This window comes from Hakea prostrata, chromosome 2 (genome assembly GCF_041222555.1).
Source record: "Hakea prostrata isolate BN-2017 chromosome 2, UWA_Hpros_2, whole genome shotgun sequence".
In the NCBI taxonomy this organism is placed as follows: Eukaryota; Viridiplantae; Streptophyta; class Magnoliopsida; order Proteales; family Proteaceae; genus Hakea; species Hakea prostrata.
The window spans coordinates 11,758,203-11,778,572 of NC_142601.1; the positions used below are offsets into that span (position 1 = coordinate 11,758,203).

General features: G+C 39.2%; 1 protein-coding gene and 1 long non-coding RNA gene across 4 annotated transcripts; one reads left to right on the top strand and one right to left on the bottom strand.

The window, feature by feature from the left end:
* The first annotated feature begins 1,228 nt into the window (after positions 1-1,228).
* On the top strand, positions 1,229-17,107 carry LOC149023743 (uncharacterized). 3 transcript variants are annotated; one of them, XR_016171564.1, is made up of 4 exons: positions 1,229-1,957; positions 9,366-9,797; positions 13,888-14,207; positions 15,398-17,107. It is a non-coding gene; the product is annotated as an uncharacterized LOC149023743 (long non-coding RNA). The 3 variants fall into 3 exon arrangements; XR_016171563.1 differs by lacking the exon at positions 15,398-17,107 and having other exon boundaries at positions 13,888-15,223; XR_016171562.1 differs by lacking the exons at positions 9,366-9,797; positions 15,398-17,107 and having other exon boundaries at positions 1,229-1,717; positions 1,857-1,957; positions 13,888-15,223.
* A 10-nt stretch (positions 17,108-17,117) lies between these two features.
* LOC149023744 (uncharacterized) lies at positions 17,118-19,052 on the bottom strand. Its single transcript, XM_089144242.1, has 2 exons — positions 18,797-19,052; positions 17,118-18,691 (listed from the first exon to the last, which is right to left on the bottom strand). Exons 1-2 carry the CDS (start codon positions 18,848-18,850, stop codon positions 17,897-17,899), a joined length of 849 nt encoding a protein of 282 aa, XP_089000368.1. The 5' UTR covers positions 18,851-19,052; the 3' UTR covers positions 17,118-17,896.
* Positions 19,053-20,370: the final 1,318 nt, after the last annotated feature.

Sequence of the window (20,370 nt, forward strand, 5' to 3'; positions counted from 1 at the left end):
TCATCGACGCATCTATTCAAAACGGCCATCCATATTGGCAATCTGCATAACCAGAGCTGTTAACGCCTCTCTTTGTTCACTGGCAAAAGTGTGCAGGGAAGCTAGTTGAGCACTGTGCTCCACCGATATTTTGCTCAGTTGCGCAGGTTGGACAACTATTACGATCTAAATTCAGAGGAGAAGTTTGGAGGGAAGAGAATAGAGTATAAGAGACAAAAGAGAGAAGATTAGGAAAATGCTTTTCTGGTTATTTTATCTCATTCATCTGATCCCTCTTATGGGAACAACAATCAGTTAGGAAATGTTCTAGAATTCCTCTATTACATGAATATCCAAAACTACCATTATCTTATAACCTCCCCATCTTACCCTCTGAAAATTAAAATCTTTAAATCACATAATCTTTTAGGAATAGTGGGGCTTTTGGATTACGTGAAGACTGCCTTAGAACCTGGCATATGGTGGATCCCACTTCCATTGTTGTAGTTCCCATAGTAGGTATAACAGTGAGAGAGGTTCTTGAGGTAGAAACTGAGGAGAATACCAATGCCTGAGACCACCATGACTGTTACTTAGTCTATTCATTGTGAGCCTAGAAGTGAATACATGGTTGAATATAATAGAATAGAAGAGGAGGAAAGGAGAGAGAAACCGACTCGGTTTTCTTAGCTTGAGAAGACAAGCAATTATATCTACCATGAAAATATAAATAAGAGCAAATTGCACTGGTACTCCAAAATGGAAGTCTTAAAGCACGACACCCCTACTTTATGTTTAAAAAGCACATGAGACCCAAAATTATATTTTCATTGGATATAATTGTCAATTTTATCATTGAAAACAATTAAATTACTATTTATTTTAAAAATATCCTATAATAAATAGTGTTTGAAAGGTTTTTGTGATAAATTGAACAAATATATCCAATGAAAATCTAATTTTGGGGTTTATGTGCTCTTTAAACATAAAGTGGAGTGTCAGTGTTTTAAAGCTTCCATTTTTTTTGTTGTCGGTGCAATTTGCTCCATAAACAAATAATGAATTACAGATGATGACCACCTCGTCTGAAGTGGTGAAGGGTAAAATTTTCAGGCGATTCATCTTCCCTAGTTTCCCTCTGGCTGGATTCTCTCCGTAGTTGCAGACATGGACGATCACCTTATTTGCAGTGAATTTTAAAAGGAAAACTTTGAAACCTAGATCGCTTACTGAAACTCATCTCAGGATGTAGAATCACTCATTCGATGCGCAATGTGGGCATTTTGCTATAGGAACTATCATTTTTTCTTTCTTTTCTGAAGAAAGAATTACATGTTTACTGGAAATTGAGAGAAGAGCGTTGGACTAGAAATTTCTCCAGCCATCTGCGGAAACTACAGCGAGAGAAGAAGATGGATGGGATGATCGTCCCTTAATTTATTGAAGGGTATAATTGGTCTTTCAACCTCATCACTCATGGAGTCTTGGCCATTATACGTGAGAGATGCCAATCTTGTAATAGCTCTGATTTTTAGTAAATTTATTCAATCAAAAAAAAAAAAAAATCTCCGAACCAGTTACGCACACTCGCTTTCGATTTGGTCGATCAAATGAAGGGTCGAATTCCGACACGAAGCTGCTTCTTTCCGTTGATTTCTTAACAGAGATGGCTATTTCTCTTGGCAACTGGCTGGCTGGCTGTGTTGAGCATGGACATGGAGAGTTTGCGCTGAATAAGGTTTTTACCGAACCATATGGAAGGAATGAAGCACGAAAACATCTTGTTCAACTGATCCAATTTATTGGGACAATTTGCCACAATCTGTTGCCCTCATTATGCTGTTCTCCGTTTTAATGACGAATTTGGTTTTATGCAGAGGAACAAGAGCCAAGGCGTGGCTACTTGCAGGAATTCATTTTTTTCAACTTTCGTGCAACGTCTGGGACAACCAATTTTAATGGCATCTCAGGGGCATAGGTAGGTGACTCTGATTTTTATTTTGTTCTTCCTGTTGTAGAGCAGTGGTTATTGAGGGAAGTATTGCTTAATCCGAATTGCATAGCAACCAGTATCCGTAAACTTCCTTTAATTTTGTGGTTCTTTTTTCTGGAAAGAAATTATGCATATTTATTGTTCATTCCAATGCAACCTTAAGTCCTATACACGTTATGTAATGGACCCTGGGAACCAGAATGCTTCTGAGAATCTGGCTTGTAATATTTTTCCTCAAAGGCCAAAACTGCGAGTTGCAGTGTAGGAGTACAGGAGTGAAGTACTTTTGCACACATGCCAATCAATTGCCAAACTTTTGGACTAAATCTTGGTGGTTGTTTAATTTATAATTTTTCTCCTTGTTCAACTTTTGATCACTTAAATCTATTCTTGCTATGTGATTGAGTACTGAGCTAAGTAATATAGAAGATCAATAACCAAAGAACCAGCTAAGCAATGAGGCTGAAAAGCAGGTCAAAGGCTGGCCCATAGGTGTTACACTTGTGGCTAATATATTATAGAAAACCGACTATTAGATGGTAACTACTGGTGGCTGGACAGAACATGGAAAATGAAATATGGTCAGTTTTTAAAACAATAATAGTTCTCAAGTTTCCAGATCTTATATTGCTGCGGTTGGTGTTATTAGGGAGGAATGTCATATTCAGGCTCAGTTGGAAGGTCAGATGTGCTGCAATCATCAACTTGAGACTGAGAACAGAAGTAGGTAGCATTGATATGCCAGAGCAAAACTTAGGAAGTATTTAGTATACCATAGATAAATCTTTTTGTTTCTCTCTTTTTTTGGAGAAAAAAAGGAGCATGCAAAGATAATGGACACAGTGAAGGTGGTATTGAGCTAACAAAAGACCCGTCAGATGTCTGCACACTCCCTTTGTAGCTTGCTGAAAATGAGAATAAGATGGAGAGAAGAGAGGAAATAAGGGGAAAGCAAGGGGATCTTACCTGGTTTCACCACGTAGGGTTGCAACTGGTTTACCATGCAGTACCATGCATATAGACAACAAGAATTTCTTCAATTGCCAAAATAGGAGATGCTCACCTTCTCTTTTGTTTATAAAATTTACTGTATGTACTACAAGAGTAGTAGGGTTTAGCTACTAGATAGCTTACAGCTTAACAAAAATAGCAAGTCTAGTTGGTATTACACAAACAGGAAGAGACAAAACAATAGAAACTAATAGGCTAAATTTTCTACAAAAATTGAAATATTGTTGTAATAGGGATATGAGGCAGTATTCTCTAGCGGGTTTTATTTATGTTCTCTTAGTGTAAATTTGGCTCTTTAGTACATATTATAAATAGAGAGGACTTGTGTTACATTTCCCTAAGTTCAATTCCCCAAGTAATTCCTCATGGCATCAAATAAAGAATCTATTTTTGGATTTGTGCTTCCACGTCTCTAAAGAGTTAGTTCCGCTGTCAGGTGCCCTCCATTACTCCAGTTTCTTTTTTCCTGCCTCCCAGACCCACAGCTTCCAGCACCCCCACCTCCCTTTGACAACCCTCTTGCAACCAGTGCTTCCGTGTCCTTCCCTAGGTAGGTGCAGTCTCAACTTTCTAATACCATTGGCTTTTCTCAAATCAAAAAATTTAATAAATTGCTAAAACAGAAAAGCACTGTACAATATTCAGTTGTTTTAATTCATAAAAATGTTTTCATTCATGATTCTCACAACAATTTAAGTTTGACCAGAAGATAACTCCTTCCTAAGCACTGTCTATGTAGTTCAAATACTGTTTTGGTATTATTATTTTTTAAACATATCAGTTAAATAACTTCTAGGGTCAATTTCATCTACCCCCTTTGATGTGAACAGGGTTGACCCTGCCTTGGCCAAAACTGTAAAGTGGGCCCATCTAGGGCAGGCTGAAACCTAAAGAGGGTATTTTAGTCAAAACCAGCCCTAAATAATTGGTGGTTTTTATTTTCAGAATTTTCTCTTTTATTTTTTGAAGAGTTTCAGTCAGGAAGTCCAGTTTGAGTTAAACAAGAGTCCTTGAGTCTTTAGTTCCCTTTAATTCTAGCACATGTCAGTTAGAGTTTTTAATTAAATATAATTTAGCATGTGTCAATTAGAGTCCATTAGATCTTTTATTGTTTGGTCATTTGAGATTAATGTGGTGGGATCTTAATTTATAAAGGAATCCCACTTAGAGTAAAGGTCGTTTAGTAGGCTATTTCTTTGTATTCCTTGAATCTGGTTATTGAATTAGAATATTGAGTTTGGAGGACCAAGGTTCCTGTTTGAGGGGGCAATGGCAGATTTTTTAGTCAGGCTTTCTTCTTCAAGATCAGCAACTCTGTGTAGCACTCTTCCTCATCAATTTCAGCTGGTGTTCGCCAAGTTTTTCAAGTGAGTACAGCAATCACAGCCCCTTCTCCCTTCTCCCGTACCATCTCAAGTCTCCCCCACACCTTCCCTTAACTCGCAGCCTTCCCCCCAGACCCTCTCCTACTTGTGCAATGCCCTAAAACCCTACCCTTGCTGTCGCACCCCTGGCAGCAGCTTCCCCAACTCCTGACAACCCTTAATTCCCTCCCCTAGCCCCCTGCAATCCTTCCTGGTCACTCCCCTACCCTGCTTCCCCTTCCTTCCCTCTCTTCTCTTCATCACACCCTCCCCTCCATTCTTTTCTTCCTTGTGGCAGAAAAAAGAAAGACAGAAGAAAGAAAAAAAAAAGAAAGCAAGGAAGAAAATCCTTTTCCAAGATCCAACCCATGTTGATTCAAATTAATTTTCTTTTCTCCCAATCTCAGGAATAATATTTTCCATCCCCCATTATTTTGTTACATCCCAAATTGATCCACAACATCCCATAATCTCATATGAACCCATCTTAGATTTTGATAAATCCCTTGGGTTTTCCCATAATTTCCTTACAGATCCACAACATCCCATAATCTCATATGAACCCATCTTAGATTTTGATAAATCCCTTGGGTTTTCCCAGAATTTCCTTAGAGGTCCACAGCATCCCATAATCTCATAAGAACCCATCTTAGATTTTGATAAAACCCTAGCCTCTCATATTTCTCAAATTATTCATTAGAGTGCTCGAAGATTTTGGGCAGCCCTTAATAATGGGTAAATCATCATAAAACCCTAACCCTAAAAATTGGGTTTCATAGCAGTGGTATCAGAGCTATAGTTTCCAGCAAGTCTAAGTACCAACACATTAAGGTCGATAAAACAATAGTAGCCAAAGCCATGGAGGAACCAATTAGAAACTACTTTGAATCTCATCATCATATCTGCAGAGGTGTATGACAACCACAAAGATCTCCAAAGATGTACGAGTTGAGAACTTATGATGCTGTCCATGATCTTCACATTTTCTATGAGTGGTTACATGGTCTTGACAAGTATTTTGATGGGCGCTACTTATCAGAGTTTGGTAAGATGAGGCTAGCATGTGATTAGTTGGCGGGATATGCCCATGAACAGGGACCACGAAAGGAGATGAATGAGGTATGACGGCAATGAGCCCAACACTTGGGAAAAGATGTCAGAAGCTTTGAACCATCTATTTTTCCACAACACCAACAACATGAGGACTGGTACAAAGGAAAAAGAAATAGGGGTAATCATATCAACAAACTTAGGTATGACGTATGAGAACCCCTTGTTTGAATATTGAAAGGTCCCATCATCACTCCCCACCTACTTTGGAAGAGCTCATTGGATCTTATTATTTTTGTGAGTCTGGTAAAGAGTTACAAAACAATCAGAGTATTGTCCACAGGAAGGATCCACCACCCACCAATCCTCCCTCAAGTTTTTCACAACCTCCTAGGACAAACTCCAAGAAGACATGCTACACCGACCACTAATTCCTCAAGAAGGGAAGATACAGTCTCTTGAATCCACCCACTAGTGACTTCAGAAGAAGTACAATTTTCACCTCTAGAAGCAGCCCTAGAAGATTTCAGCGAAAAGGTAGCACACTTGGGCCAATGCCAAGGACTTAGAGAAGATGACAAAAGGAATACAACAGTTGTCCATGCCCAACTATAGCCATGCTAGAAGAGTTAGATGGTGACGCTAAGGCTAGAACTATGGAGGACAAGAAGGAAATTCAAGTCCTTAATGCCAGGAACATAGTAGCTTTTTTTTTTGATGAATAAATAATTGTATTAAAACAAGAAGAAAACAAAGCGAAATGAACAAAAGGGGGGGGGGAGGGAAAACCCACAAGAGGGAGCAACTCTCAAGGGGGGGGGGGAATAAAAGAGCAACTAAGCCCCCAGGTGCTAACAATTAACATATTCCTGGGGTTATCATCAACAGAGGGATGGGAAAAGGAGAGCAATCTAGAAGACACATCAAAATAGATGGCTTTGCAAATCAAATCTATAGATTGAGATTTGGAAGTCCATCTCCTAAGGTTTTGCTCCCACCAAATGTGGTGGATGGTGGCACTAAAGACTAGCTTGCCAATGTGGTCGCAAATGGATCTCCCGGCAAAGTTCCTCAAGAACCAAGACCAATCACGAACAAACCCAAAAGAACGTCTCAAGTGAGGCCATTTGGAAGGAAGAGCTCTTCCCCAAAGGGACCGGGTAAGGGGGCAAGAGAATAAAAGGTGGTCAATGTCCTTAGAACCATTCCAACAAAGGGTATAGTTAGGGTTAGTAGGGATGTGACAGCTAATGAGGAAGGACTGGGTTGGAAGGGCATGGTTAAGGGCTCTCCAAAGGGTGAGGGCATGACGGGGGATGTTGCCTTTGAACCAAACCAAGGGGGGACCAGGGGGCCGGGGATTTGGGAAGCCAGATAAGGTTCTAGGCCGAGGAAGTGGAAAAGGATTTAGATGGAGAAGGGATCCAAATGGTGGTATCTCGGGGAACGTTATGGATAGGGGGGAGAGCATTCCAGACTTGAAACATAGTAGTTGACGAAGGTGCTCCCACAGAATACAGAAACAGGGCCAAATCAGCAGCACCAGTCAAGAATGTAAGTAATGACGTACCCACTTCACTGGGGTCCCCTATGGGAAAGTAATGCTGCCCACAGACATCAGGGCCACACCAGTCGCCATTCCTTGTGAAACTAACCTTCCTTGGGTCTCAAATTTTTTTCTTGGAGGAGTACTATGAGGATTTTCAAGGATCTAGCTGCGGCATTGACAAAGGTGGTGACAAGGAAGGACTCCAAGAGCATGCTCATTCACTTCATATTTCCTCCTTTGGCTTTTGACAAACAGGGCCCCTAGGATTGAAGACTTCATCCCCACCAGTCCTACCATACCACAGTTTTGTCTTGGAGCAGTCTTAGCAGCAAAACATCTACTACTTCCTCCCTGCTGCAAAATGCGAGGACAAGTCCACACCAGAAATTTTCAATGAACCAAACTAGGAGCATTCGATCAACACATTCCTCAGGAGATGAGATGAATACTTTCAAGAAGGGGAGAACTTATGAGAATAGGGTTGACACCGCTTGGCCGAAACCCTCAAATGGGACCATCTAGGGCTTAAAGAGGGTACTTTGGTGAAAACCAACCCTAAATAATGCTGGCTTTTATTTTCAGAATTTTCTTTTCTACTTTCTGTAGGGTTTCAGTCAGTTAGGTAGTTCAGTTTGAGTTATATAAGAGTTCTTGAGTCTTTAGTTTCTTTCAATTCCAGTATATGTCAATTAGAGTCTTTAGTTAATTAGAATTTATTTCAGCATGTGTCAATTAAAGTCCATTAGATGTTTTATTATTTATTTGGTCGGCTGTGATTCATGTAGTGGGATTCTAATGTATAAAGGAGTCCCACTTAGGTTTAGAGTCTTTTAGTGGGCTATAAATAGCCTATTCTTTCTTTGTAATGCTTCAAATCTGATATTGAATAAGATTATTGAGTTTGGAAGACCGTGGTTCCTGTTTGAGGGGGCCACGGCAGATTTACAGCAAGTTTCTTATTCAAGATCAACAACATACACTGTCTAGCACTCTTCTTCAGTCTCCATCAACATCTTCAAGCATTACACAGAACCCATCCTCTTCCTCCCCTCCTACACCCATCGCATTCCTTCCCCAGCCCCTCCCCTACCTGCGCAAGACCCTTAACCCCTTGCTGTTGACAGAAGCTCCCCCAACCCCTGACAGCCCTCAATTCCCTCCCGCAGCCCCCTGCGATCCTTCCTGGTCCCTCCCCTACCTGCTGCCCCTTCTTTCCCTCTCTTCTCTTCGTCGGCCCCTTCCCTCCCTTTTTTCTTCCTTGAGGCAGAACCAGAAAACAGAAAAAGAAAAAGAAAAGAATGGAGAAAGAAAGAAAGAAAAAGAAAGAAAAGAAAGCAAGGAAGAAATAGAAGAGATTTATCCCTTTCCAAGATCCAGTCCATATTGATCCAAATTAATTAGCTTCTTTTCTCCCAATCCTAGGAATTATATTTTCCATCCCCCATTATTTTGTTGCATCCCACATTGATACCCTACTACCAAATAAACCATCCCATATTAGTTTTGGGTATCTCAAACCATCCTTTGGGTGATTTGTCAACAATCCTTAACAATCCTAACTTGTCCCTAGGGTTTTCCCATAATTTCCTTAGAGATCCTCAACATCCCATCATCTCATAAGAACCCATCTTAGGTTTTGATAAAACCCGAGCCTCCCATATTTCCCATATTATTCATTAGATTGCTGGAAGATTCTGGGCAGCCCTTAATATTAGGGAAATCATCATAAAACCCTAACCCTAAATTGGGTTTCACATTTGAGACTTAACATAATGTCGGTTCTTGTTTTCAAAATATAAAACCACCCCCTAAAATTAATGGAGTCAACTCAAAAAAGATGTCTTTAGCCCTGTTACATCCTTTTGTATAAAACATCTAATTGATGATTATACCCTTTTCCTTCTTCTTCTCCTCTTCTTCCTCTTGCTACTCTTGGAAACAGAAACACATGGCTGCCATGGCTGTAGCTTGCATCCACAACAGAAGCTGGGGCAATGGCTGCAGCAGCAACACACCCTGAATATCCTCAGTCCAAGGGCAATCCTGATGAAAAAATGCATTTCTAAAGATGAAGCAAACAACTCTGAACAATAAGAGTTTTAAGGGGGTCTCAAGTGAATTGTTTCAGGACCTGGATCCCAAGCTTAAGATTAAAGCCAAATTGGCCCTGATTCACATTTAAATTGCAAACTTAAGATTTCATCAAGCATCATGCCATCCATATTGATTCAAAAAGAATATAAAAAAAATCTTATCCAGTCTTCTAATATGATGAAGCTTTCTTATCTTCTGCTGAGGAGCATACTCACTGATGTTGTCATTATATTGAGCATGCTGTTAAGAATTGTCTTCAGGTCAATGGATTTTATCCTGACAAACAGATCCTAGAAAACAAAATGACAATGCCTTATCCTAACAGAACTGGAAAAGCAAAAGAAGACCAACTTTTCAGAGCAACTTAAATAGAAATTGAACAGAAAGAAGTTAAGCATCCAAAACATTATGACAGCAACCAGTCAGCTGGAGAACTGCATTCTGTATCCAGGGAGCTGATGTTGGTGGCAGGTGGAGATGAGGCTCCAACCAATGGGAGTACTCATTGTAGAGCACTCCCAATTTTGGTAAGTCTAAAATTATTTTCATTTGATTTTGAACAAGTTGGCAGTGGCATGTGTGTTTTTTTGCCTAGGACTGCAGGTGAGTGGGACGGAATAAAGGGTTTTGCAAGTGAATGAGAATATACTTGGTAAAAGCTTGAGGGGCTTCAAGTGATAAAGAAGATTGCTTGCAAGCTTCAGTGGGTTTGAGGGAAGGAGAAGATCACCTGGATTCATTGATGTTCTGTTGCCTAGTAAGTTTATTTTTAATACCGATACTTCCTTGAATTTATCAACGTTCTGTTTGTAAATCCACTAGAGCATACACCCAACATCCTATTCCGAATGTAGTGATATATGTATCTCGATCCCCCACTTTCCAATCCTTTGTCTCTTCATTGTCCTTGTATCATTTCCTAACCCTTGGGGGATGAGGCTCTAACTCACTTTCATCAGAAAGAGACTCTGGATGCAGAATGAGAGCTTTAGACAAGAAAAAAATTTTGGTAACTGGTTCAGCTACCTGAAGGAAAGAGGGCTCTAGGGTGCAAATGGGTGCTTGTGGTGAAGCATAAATCTGATGGCATTAAAGATCGATACAAGGCTAGCTTAGTTGCACAAGACTTCACACAGACATGGATTTGATTGCTAGGAGACCTTTCCACCCATAGCCAAGATGAGCCTTATGCAAGTTATTGTCTTTTGTGTAGCAAATCGAGAATGAACCTCCAACAATTGGATGTGAAAATTGCATTCTGGATGACTTCAAGAAGTGTTATGCATGGACATTCCACTGGGATTTGCTTCTATAGAAACTCATGGGAAGGTTTGCAAGCTTTAGAGCTTTCTATGGATTAAAGCAGCTATAACATGTTTTGTAAAGCTATGATCTCCACTGGCTTCAAAGTAAGTAATGCGGGGACCATATATTGTTCAGAAATAAGATATGTGATCATCAAGCTAGCTCACTTTGCTCAAGGGATCTCTCTCTCTCTTTCTCAAAGGAAATACACCCTTGTCTTATTAAAAGAAACAGATACGCTTAGGTGTAAACCTAATATAACTCTATGAACTTAATCTCATCTCAAGTTCAAGATAGTGAATTCATAGACGATGGCAGAGTCAAGGCAATGGTGCCACTTATTAGTAAATGGCTGATCCTAGGAAAAGAACTTGCTAAGCAAGGGATCTGTTTCCAGCTCTTTATAGGAAGCAAGCAAGAAAGGAGGAGAGCATTTCATTCTCCCTAAACTGCCTTAAATGGGGGGGGGGGGGGAGAAGAGGACTTTCGAGAGCAGTATATAGAGAATAAGCACGTAGAGATTGTTTTATATTACTTCATACATTTAATATATAGTCCTTCAATGTGCAAGACCTAGGTTTTCTACCCGCCTGTCCTATCTCGAGGGTACCTCCTTGCTGGCAGCCACCTTTCCTTCTGCTACCTTGTAGCACACCGAATGGTAACATTAATAGACAGCGTGTTTTTGGGGTAATTCTTTGCTTTGTAAACTATTCTAAAACAGGGATTGATGCATTGAGCATTTACAAAGTATACAATAATCAAATGGTTATGTACAAGAACATTTATTAAGGATAGGAAAGCTGAATGTTGGACATCCTGTATACACTTAACGTATTTTATTACATGAGTAAATATATATTACTGTATATACTAAAAAACTTTGAGAGAACCAGTTGTTGGGAACTTGTTTATCTATCCCACACTATGCCAGATATAGCCTTTGGTGTCAGCTTGGATAGTCTTTTTATCAGTGAATCCTGTTCTCTCATATCTTGATACTGTGTATGGAATCTTGAGACATTCAAAGGCAGCTCCAGGGAAAGGAATTTTGATGTCTTCTCATAACCACTGCTGAATTGAATCCTATGAAGATGTAAAGTGGTCTGGTTTACTAGATGATCAAACATTGACGTCAGGTTATAATTCTTATGTTAGTCATAGCCTAGTGACGTGGAGAACCAAGGAGCGAACAGTTATAGCTAGGTCCAATGATGAAGCAGAATTTTGGGTTATGGCCATGGAATCTATGAGTTACTATGGCTAAAGGGGTTACCCAAGTGTGGACCTATGCATCTGTATTCTGGTAGCAAGTCCCCAGTCAGCAGCTCACAATTCTTTTCAGTATGGTAGAACCAAACATGTGGAGATTGATCATCACTTTGTAGAAGAGATGATTGAACGGGGTCTTATTCTCTTTTCTTATGTTCCATTTGATAGTCAGTTAGTGAAGGTCTTTATTAGAGGGTTAAGTAACTAAAAGTTTTATTTATAATGTTAGCAAACTGGACATGGTTTTTGGCCCCAAAAAAACTGGGCATGGCTGATATCTATGCACCAACTTGAGGAGGTTGTTGTAAAATGAGTGCAAGGCTAGAATTTTATAGGGCTTTTTTTTGTGTGTCCTAATTGTGTAGTTATAACTTGTGTTCTTTGTCACATGTTATAAACAAAGAGGAATTGAGTCACATTGACAGATGTTCAATTTTTGGAACTGTAGCAACTGAATTGATTCCTATCATGATATGTCTTTAGTTATGAGGGTGGGCCTTGGTGCAATGGTAAGGTTTCTCTATTATAATTTATGGGTTTGAGTCTTCATGACTTGCTGACTGCTTGGTGTTTGGTTTAACTCAATTTACAAAGTTGACACCCTGGATGCCCTCTCCAATATCATAGCCATAGTTAGCTTCATCATCAGGTAGGTGTGGGTTGGTGACCTCTGCTTCATCATACTCCGCAATAATGATAGTAACCACTGCAATTAACTGTTGCACTATATGTCTATGCTTAGGTCTTGCTATCACCTGTTATGGGGTCCTGCCCTTCTTACCTGTGTGAGAGTGAAGAATGGCTGATTCGAGGACCTATCAGCTATAGGGTTACAAGGCACCCTTCCCTGGTTTGAAAACCAGAATGCCTCGTTGAAGCCTTCAATAATTCTGTCAAATATCAATGATAAATCAACCATACCTTTGTACAGATAATTGCTATCGGCTGTATGTTGGTTTGAATGTTGGTTATGTGGTGTATAAAATCATCTGCTTCAATTGCAATGCAAGGGTGACATGGAAGGGGAACAAGGTCAGCAGGGAACCCTGGTTGAACTCCAAGAACAGTATCAGACAGATTACAATGCACAGTCATGTTCATTTACCCATTATACACAGTTGGAAATGTCAAATATTAACAGTCAGAAGCTTCTCATTCCATGAATAAGGCAACAACATCAAGCCGCCAGACTTCATTTAACAGCCCCTGCTTGACCACTTTTTTGTGGTCTTCATCTACAGTTTTCCTGAAGTATCTTATAAACTTAATGTCTCCCAGTAAGATGACTCTTTTCTATGCATTGATAGAGCCCCCAACTTTATTGAAGTTAGTGGTAGTTTGACTATCCTTGGAAGCCTCATGTCATTCTCATATAAGGGGCAACCTAGCACAAACTCATGGTGCATGTGGAATGGATAGTGGGCAACACGAACGAATATTCTGCTGAGTTCCTTTTGCAAACTACTAAACTGAAAAAGCTTCTCAAGATTGCTGTCAGCTCTAGATATTTTTCACAATCATGTGGTGTATTGTGGTTGTATGTCATATCTGAAATTTGTCTGAATTCATTGATTTTCCTAGTTATTCCAACAAATATTTTGCTGAACTGGATTCAAATTATAGTCAGCAAGCAATTTTATCTGCATGAATGTGGTATAACATCAAGGTGTTGATGCTGAATGACATAATTAATTCTGTTTTTATTTGGTCTTACTGTTAATACTTGTACCAATAGGACTAATGTTGGAAGTTTAAAAAATAAAAGATGTCTGTGTAATCAGCTTTCAGCTTATGTATGAGCAATTATCATTTATGCATCTACTTTCCGGTTCTGAAGCTCTGTTGTCAAGACGTCAATATAGATGTTTGTAGAAACCTTGAAAATTGTTTCCCATTTGGTTCAAATTGAAAAGAGATCCCATGATTCAGGTAAATGATGAAGAATCCATCTTTTTTGATTGCCTTTGAGCTACTTCCTCGTCGAAACATCAACCTAGCAATATCTGTGTTCCACAGCCTTGATGACTTGTTATATTTAGTGTCTGTTGTTGCATTTCGTGGCCTTTGGAAACATACAGGTAAACACCATTAAAAAGCATTTTCCACCTGAAGTAGGCTATTGCATGACAAGCATCCATGTAATAGCTAGATATAGCTTCTGGTTCTAATTGGTTTTCTCTGTCTGGTAATCTTTGTAATACTTAAGCATTGACACATCATTTGCACTCTTGAGTGAATCATTTTGATGATTTTATTGTTTTTCTATTTAGGCGTATATCATGCCTTTCCATGCTTGTTTTAATGATAAGGGTGAAGAATTTCAAAGCATATGCAAATGAAGCAAGCAGTCTTTTCGGCTACATATTACAAAGAATCTGCACTTGATGGATTTAAATTATGCATGGAACTGTGTCTGAAGCTGTGCAGGCTCTGGATTTTTTTCAACTGATGCTTGGAGAATGTTCAAACAGGCTTCGTGGTAAACCGATCTGCAAACCAAATGCTACTTATCTTCGCTCTTGTTTTGGTGAAACAAGGGAAAATTATTTCAGAAAAAACTGATCCAGATCTATTTCCATCCATATTTTTGGTGAGGTTCAAATGGTCTTACTAGTGAAACTTCATTCTTATTTAATGTCCATCCATATTTTCGGTCTGGAGATACAACTGATCCCAGATGTATAGTTTGAACTATCTTAAGAGTCCTTATTTCCCCTAAGAGAAATTTTTAGTTGTACATCCTCCTATCCCAGGGATTTTCGTAAGTTTTACCATATTTGGAACCGGTATGAAATTGATTCAATATGGACTCATGAATAGTCATCGGCTTAATCTGTAGTATACTAACCCATGCTTTCTTTATATTTTGGCTGGGCTTAATAGCCATTCCCTCATCTTTCAAAATTTCATACTCAAAATCTTCAGTCCAATACATTTTTACATAGATCAAAGCCAGTCAACCTGAAAGAGGTAGTTCCATTGAGAAAGCTGTCCATGGAATATTTTTATGTAAAGAAAATGTTTAGTACTTCTAGCAAGTAGTATACAAGATATTTTTCTATTTCATCTTTCAGTAATTGTATATTGGCATTTTACCCTATTGAATAATTTATTTTTGTTGCTTTTAAGAATACTGTTGGCTCTTAGATTTCTTCTTCTGGTATTGAGTACATTCACTAATGAAGTTCCAAAAAGGCACACATCTTCTTACAAATTAATTGTGAGCAACAGGTCTACCTTTCTAGTAGGTTTTCTGACTGTTGGCCAATCACCAATGTGGAAGTTCTTTCCTTTATAAAGATTAATTCCTTTAGTCCACTAAAGTGTGCTTTGAACTTTGTAGAGTCTCCCACTTATCTGGAAGCTCTTCCATGAGATACCTAATTTTAGATGTGGTGAGATCAGCTCTCCTGGTAGTGGTGATTGCATGTTTTATTTCTTAGTCTCTAACCGTAGAAGTTGTGACACAAAGTATACGAATATTTTGATTGTTATCAATGATGAGAGCAAGAATTGGCCATTTGATTATTTATTTATTTGCAAGACTTAAATTCTATTGTGAGATCCAATAATCCTTGCATCTATCATCCATTCTGTTGTATTTTCTTCCTCTTTCTGTAAGGTCTGGTAGATGTAGATCTGTAGATGAAAGCTGCAGATCTGACTGATGTTCCTTGTTCATTTACCTAGTTATGTGGAGTAATATATTGCCAACTATAATTAGTTTTCCATCCATATGAACTCACTGGCTATCTTCAATCTTTCTTGTCTTCCATCCAGAAATAAAATATTCCAGAGCAGGCAAGCGACATCATTTGATCAGGTAAGCAAGGGCCAGCTCCTTTGGGTTGATCAATGAGTTTTTTTTGTGCCTGATTCATGTCATGGGATTGGATTCGTCGATTTTCTTATCGGGTTTAGTCTTCCTTTTTGATTTCGCTCAGTGGATTCGGTTTTTTTGGTCCAACCAGTTAGGGCTGAAGGGCAGGGAATTTGGGAGAGGGATCCCATGCCACCCATTTGGGGACCATTTTCCCCTTGGTTTAATGGTATCTTATGTGATAAGGCTACTAGGCTTTCAGAAATGGTCTACATCAATGACCCACCTGGACGTTTGGTATGGACTAATTGACCAATGGATTAGTTATATGTCTAATAGATTAACCATCTGTTACTATCAAAATTAAATGCATGAAAAAAATAGTGTTTTATTTCTGTCCATGCATTGTAGGATTTTTAAGCCTTCCATAGCCATCAATGGGGTTCCATCTGATAAGCTACTTCTGGGGCTGGAGTCCTTTTTCTTGAAAAAAAAAAAACGAAACAGATATTAGGCAATTGTATAAAGCTCCAACTTTATGATTTGATTTGGTAAATCACTCTACAACATTAGTACATCTAACCACATGGAGCACTACAAGATTTCATCAGTTTTCTCTCCTTTTCAGGAGGGAACAACCAGCCGTTCATTTGGACTGTTTTAGTATGTGGAAAAAGTTACTCAACAACAATGCTTTATATCTTGTCTTTACGAGGAAAAATGAAGTACTTGACATGGCTTTAGGTACCAGTATTGAATATCCTGTAGTGATTTGTACCAATCGATACTGATCACCATATATTTTCTTTCTTCTCAATCGTAGACTGGTCACAAGCCAAGAACAGTGTTCTGTGAACACAAACAGTAAAAACAGAGATAGATCTAAAATCAAATCAGAACAGGCAAGCAATGGTGGTCATGAATCAATTGGATGGTAAGGTGGTCAAAACTTTTTTCAAAGTCTATGGTGCATCATTTGCATGTGAGAATGTAGAGGACAATCAATTAAAGACATGTTTTGGTGCTAAGAAATATCCTCCATTAACCAGCACTTTGGTCAAGAATCTACAGTGTGTTGCCTAACGACCTAGTAGGCTATGTTTTATATCACGAACAGAAACATTGCATCGAAAGGAGATAATTTATATCTTGTGGGAGTTTCTTAAGAAAAGACAAGGCTGGTGAGAAACCAATAGGCATCAGGCAACAAAGAAAACTAGAAGCAAGCAATGGTGGTCGTAGATGAACTCGATCATGGAGTGTTTGAGCTTTTTCCAAGCCAGTGGAAGCATCATTTTATGCAAGAATTTTAGAGTTGAATCAAAGACATGTTCTGTGCCAGTAAATACCCACCATCAAACAGCATTTAGGTCAAGAATCCAGAGATTGTTGCCTAACAACCTAGTAGTCTAAGTTGCTTTCTCCAGAAATGTGTTTTGTGATTTAGAGCCTAAATATTCCATGATGGTCATCGTCAAAACATCAATAAAAGCTTTCCCTTTGGGTCAGGTCACCATTCATGTTACAGGTGGACCCAACTTGAGACAAGGGTTGTTAACCCAGAAAAAAGCATCTTGCTTTAACTTTTATCTCTCTCCATCTAATCTCTGCTTGACAACACTCACTGTGGAGCCAGTGTTTATTTCATTTTTTCGGTAAACAGAGTAGGATCTATTGGGTGTTTATGATTGCTCCTTGCTCTCTCTGCAATTATTGTTCTGGTTTGAAATAATAACAATGAGAATAAAATAACAGAGACATGATCCGGAGGAGATAGATAAAATTAGATACTATTTGCAAAAGGCAGAAAGGAAAGATAAAAACATAAGGAAACATAAAGATTAAACTAGATATAATACCCTACCACACTAGTACAAGTTGCTGTGGATGATCTTGATTCGGATTTGGAGGACCCACCTTCCTCACCCGACAAGGAGTGTTTTGTTTGTTGGCCACCCCTTCTTACAATCTCATCTCCTAAACCCAACCCCCTAACAACTCCATCACCAAACCATTTTACATGTTTGTTTGGATGCTCTCTCTACATACTCTGCCCCCCATAGCCTCACAAGTTCTTAACCCAAGAAATCTGAAGGAAAAAAATAATAATGGTACTAAAATGTAAAAAGAGAGACCAAAAAATCTCTCTCAATCAGCACACGAAGAGGAAAAAGCCTTCTCTGCTTTCTCTCTCTCTCTCTGGAATCTGAAATCTGAAATCTGAAAGCTGAAGTCTTCCAAGTCTTCAAGTCTTCAAGTCTGAAGTTTGTTAGGTCGGAGAAGGAAGGCAGAGTCCATCCTTCCCATCCCAAGACGAAACAGGAAATCACTATACAAATGCTTTGGTAAAAGCTAAAAGCATAACAAAGATTCCACGACACAATTTTATAATCTTGTTAAAGGTCTCATATTAGTAGAATTAAGATGGTAAATAAGGAAGAGGACTATTGATGGAGGAGTCATCGGAGAACAACTCTTTGATATTTGGTGGAAGAATCAGAACCTTCACAGACCACCAAACCTCTTTTCCTCTTAGCAATTCCGCTACCACTGTTGTTGTTGATGTCGCCATTGATACTGATCACAGAGTCTTGACGCAGGAGGTGAGGCGTTGGTGGTGGTGGTGGTGGTGGTGAGGTAATGGCGACTGGTGGAATCTCAAAGGTGTCAAGTTGAGGAGGTGGGTGTCGCCACTGAGGGAGAGGCCCTGCCAGTAAAAGGGTCTGAAGTAATGGCCCAGCTTTCATCACTGCCTGCAAAAGCTTACCCTTTTCTGGCAATGGCTTCTCTGATTGTAATTGTACCGTTGCCATTGATGATGTTGTGGTTGTTGTTGCTGCTGCTGCCAGTGATGGTGGCTGTAATGGGGGTGGTGGAATTGGGTCTGTTACCGGTGATGAAACGATGCTTTCTTCACAATCCGAGGAGGAAATTCCAGTGTTTGAATCGCCACCTCTTCTACCTTCATCTTCAATGCTGGAGATCCCAGACAGGGGGGTATTTTGTTGGGGTGGTTGCAGATTTTGATGCTGATGCTGATGCTGTTGCTGCTGTTGCAGGAGTAAGAGCTTCTCCACTAGTAATCTCTGGCATTTGTCCTGTGCTTCATCTCTTTCCCTGATGGCTCTGCTCAAGAGATCTTGAAGACGAGTCATCTGTTCTTCTCTCTTCCTTATCTCCTCTTGGGCTGCTAGCCTTGTTGTTTCAAGCTCCAAACTTGTATACAACAGGGAATGCCTCAGTTCATCCATATTCTGCTCAATTACAATAGACCCAAAACATGACATAAGAAACAGAACAGAAATGGCACACAAATGAGAGAATGTAGCAGACGAAGAAGACCCAGTTGAGAATTTTACCTTTCCCTGGTGGTAGTAACCCCAGCCAAGAGGTTGAATTCTCTGATTTTCCATTGTAGTATTAGCAGTAGTAGTAGTAGTACCTTAGTGAAGTTGAGAAGGACGACTGTGTCAGCAGGAGGAAGGGGAAAAAGGAAGGGGAGTGATGGAGGGAGGGTTTCTTGAGTGGAATCCCAAACCTCTTATAAGTATCAAGTGGTTGCCTGCTCGCTTTGCTTTGTTACTATTTGTTTTCCATACTTTCTCGTAGCTTTAACTTTTCCAGGAGGTTGGACAAAACACAAAAGGCCAAAAAAGCCTACAGAACCCACATTTTGGCTTCTCAGTACACACTGCACACATTCTTACTCTCTCTCTTTCTCTCTCTTTTTCTCTCTTTTCAAGTTCGACTTGGACCTAACCAGTAGAAGAAGTGTGGTTGATTCTCAGTAGTTAAACTTAAGGCGCGAATGTGAAACCGGCGAGGAAAGCGGGGGGGCCTAAACCACCGTATAGCTTCTCACTGTACGTTTTGTCCTCTTGTATGATGGCATTTGCATTATGAGATTTTTCCCTTCTGTATTTTATTCTCTTGTATTATCTTTGTCATTTACTTTTGGCAAAAGTTTTCATGGACTGCCACAAGAATTCTTTTTCCTTCTGTGATGTCACCTTATGTTTGTATCTTGATTCATTGTTAACTTTCACACTCTGTTCATTGGAAATAAGTCCTCTCCCTCCCTTGTTAGAGGGCCAAGGGGGGTTTTTTTTTCATATGCAAATTTCATACATGGATAGAGCGCCAAAGGGGTTTTTTTCATGCAAATTTGAAAACATCAATGGGGTTGGGGAGGTGCCATGGTCCCCCTTGCCCTGAGGTTAGCTCCATTCCTAGAAACATCTATGATTTATTTCTTTCGATGTATTGTTGAAGGAGATCTTAAATTCTTAGTATTATCTTTGAGTCTAAACACTAGAATTCATCTTCATTATGGGTGAAAGGAACTTCAATCCCTCTTTAGCTTCTATACATGAGACCATAGGGTTAGAAGAAGAGATTGCTAGTTAGGTGAAGATGGTTTGGGTTCTTTTTTTTAATTTAAGGGGTAGAAAGATCAATTCAAATAAAATAAAACAAAAAAACAAAAGAGAGTGCTAATGCACCCTTCAAAATCAAATATCTTTTATTATGTACAGTCAAGTCAGCTGTACTGCAATACTAAAATAATTGGAGTTTGAAAATCAAGTGAGAAATTTTCTTCTATCCTCCTTTTGGAATGAAAAATAAAATAAAGGGAAAAGAATTTGAAATTCTCTGGTGTTTGTTCTGAACTTCTGATTGAGCAAAGCCATCTGATCGAATGACTTGCCCCAGAATGATAATTATTCCTATGGAATGAGATGAGATACATCATGATAGTGAGGAAGGGCATATCTTAAATTCCAACTCTCTTTCTAATTTTTTTTGGTAAAATTCCAATCTTTCTTTCACATTACTAATGTATAGTCAATGTTAAGGAACTTCTTTAACCTAGTCAGAGAAGGGTGCTGGTGCTTGGTGGGAACCAAATTTTCCCACCAAAATTTGGCAAAAG

Bases quoted from the DNA above. Each gene is read 5' to 3' on its own strand.
- LOC149023744 (XM_089144242.1), bottom strand. From the start codon at position 18,850: ATGGAAAATCAGAGAATTCAACCTCTTGGCTGGGGTTACTACCACCAG. The intron at 18,692-18,796 runs GTAAAATTCTCA...GTAATTGAGCAG, and splicing joins GTTACTACCACCAGGGAAAG to AATATGGATGAACTGAGGCA.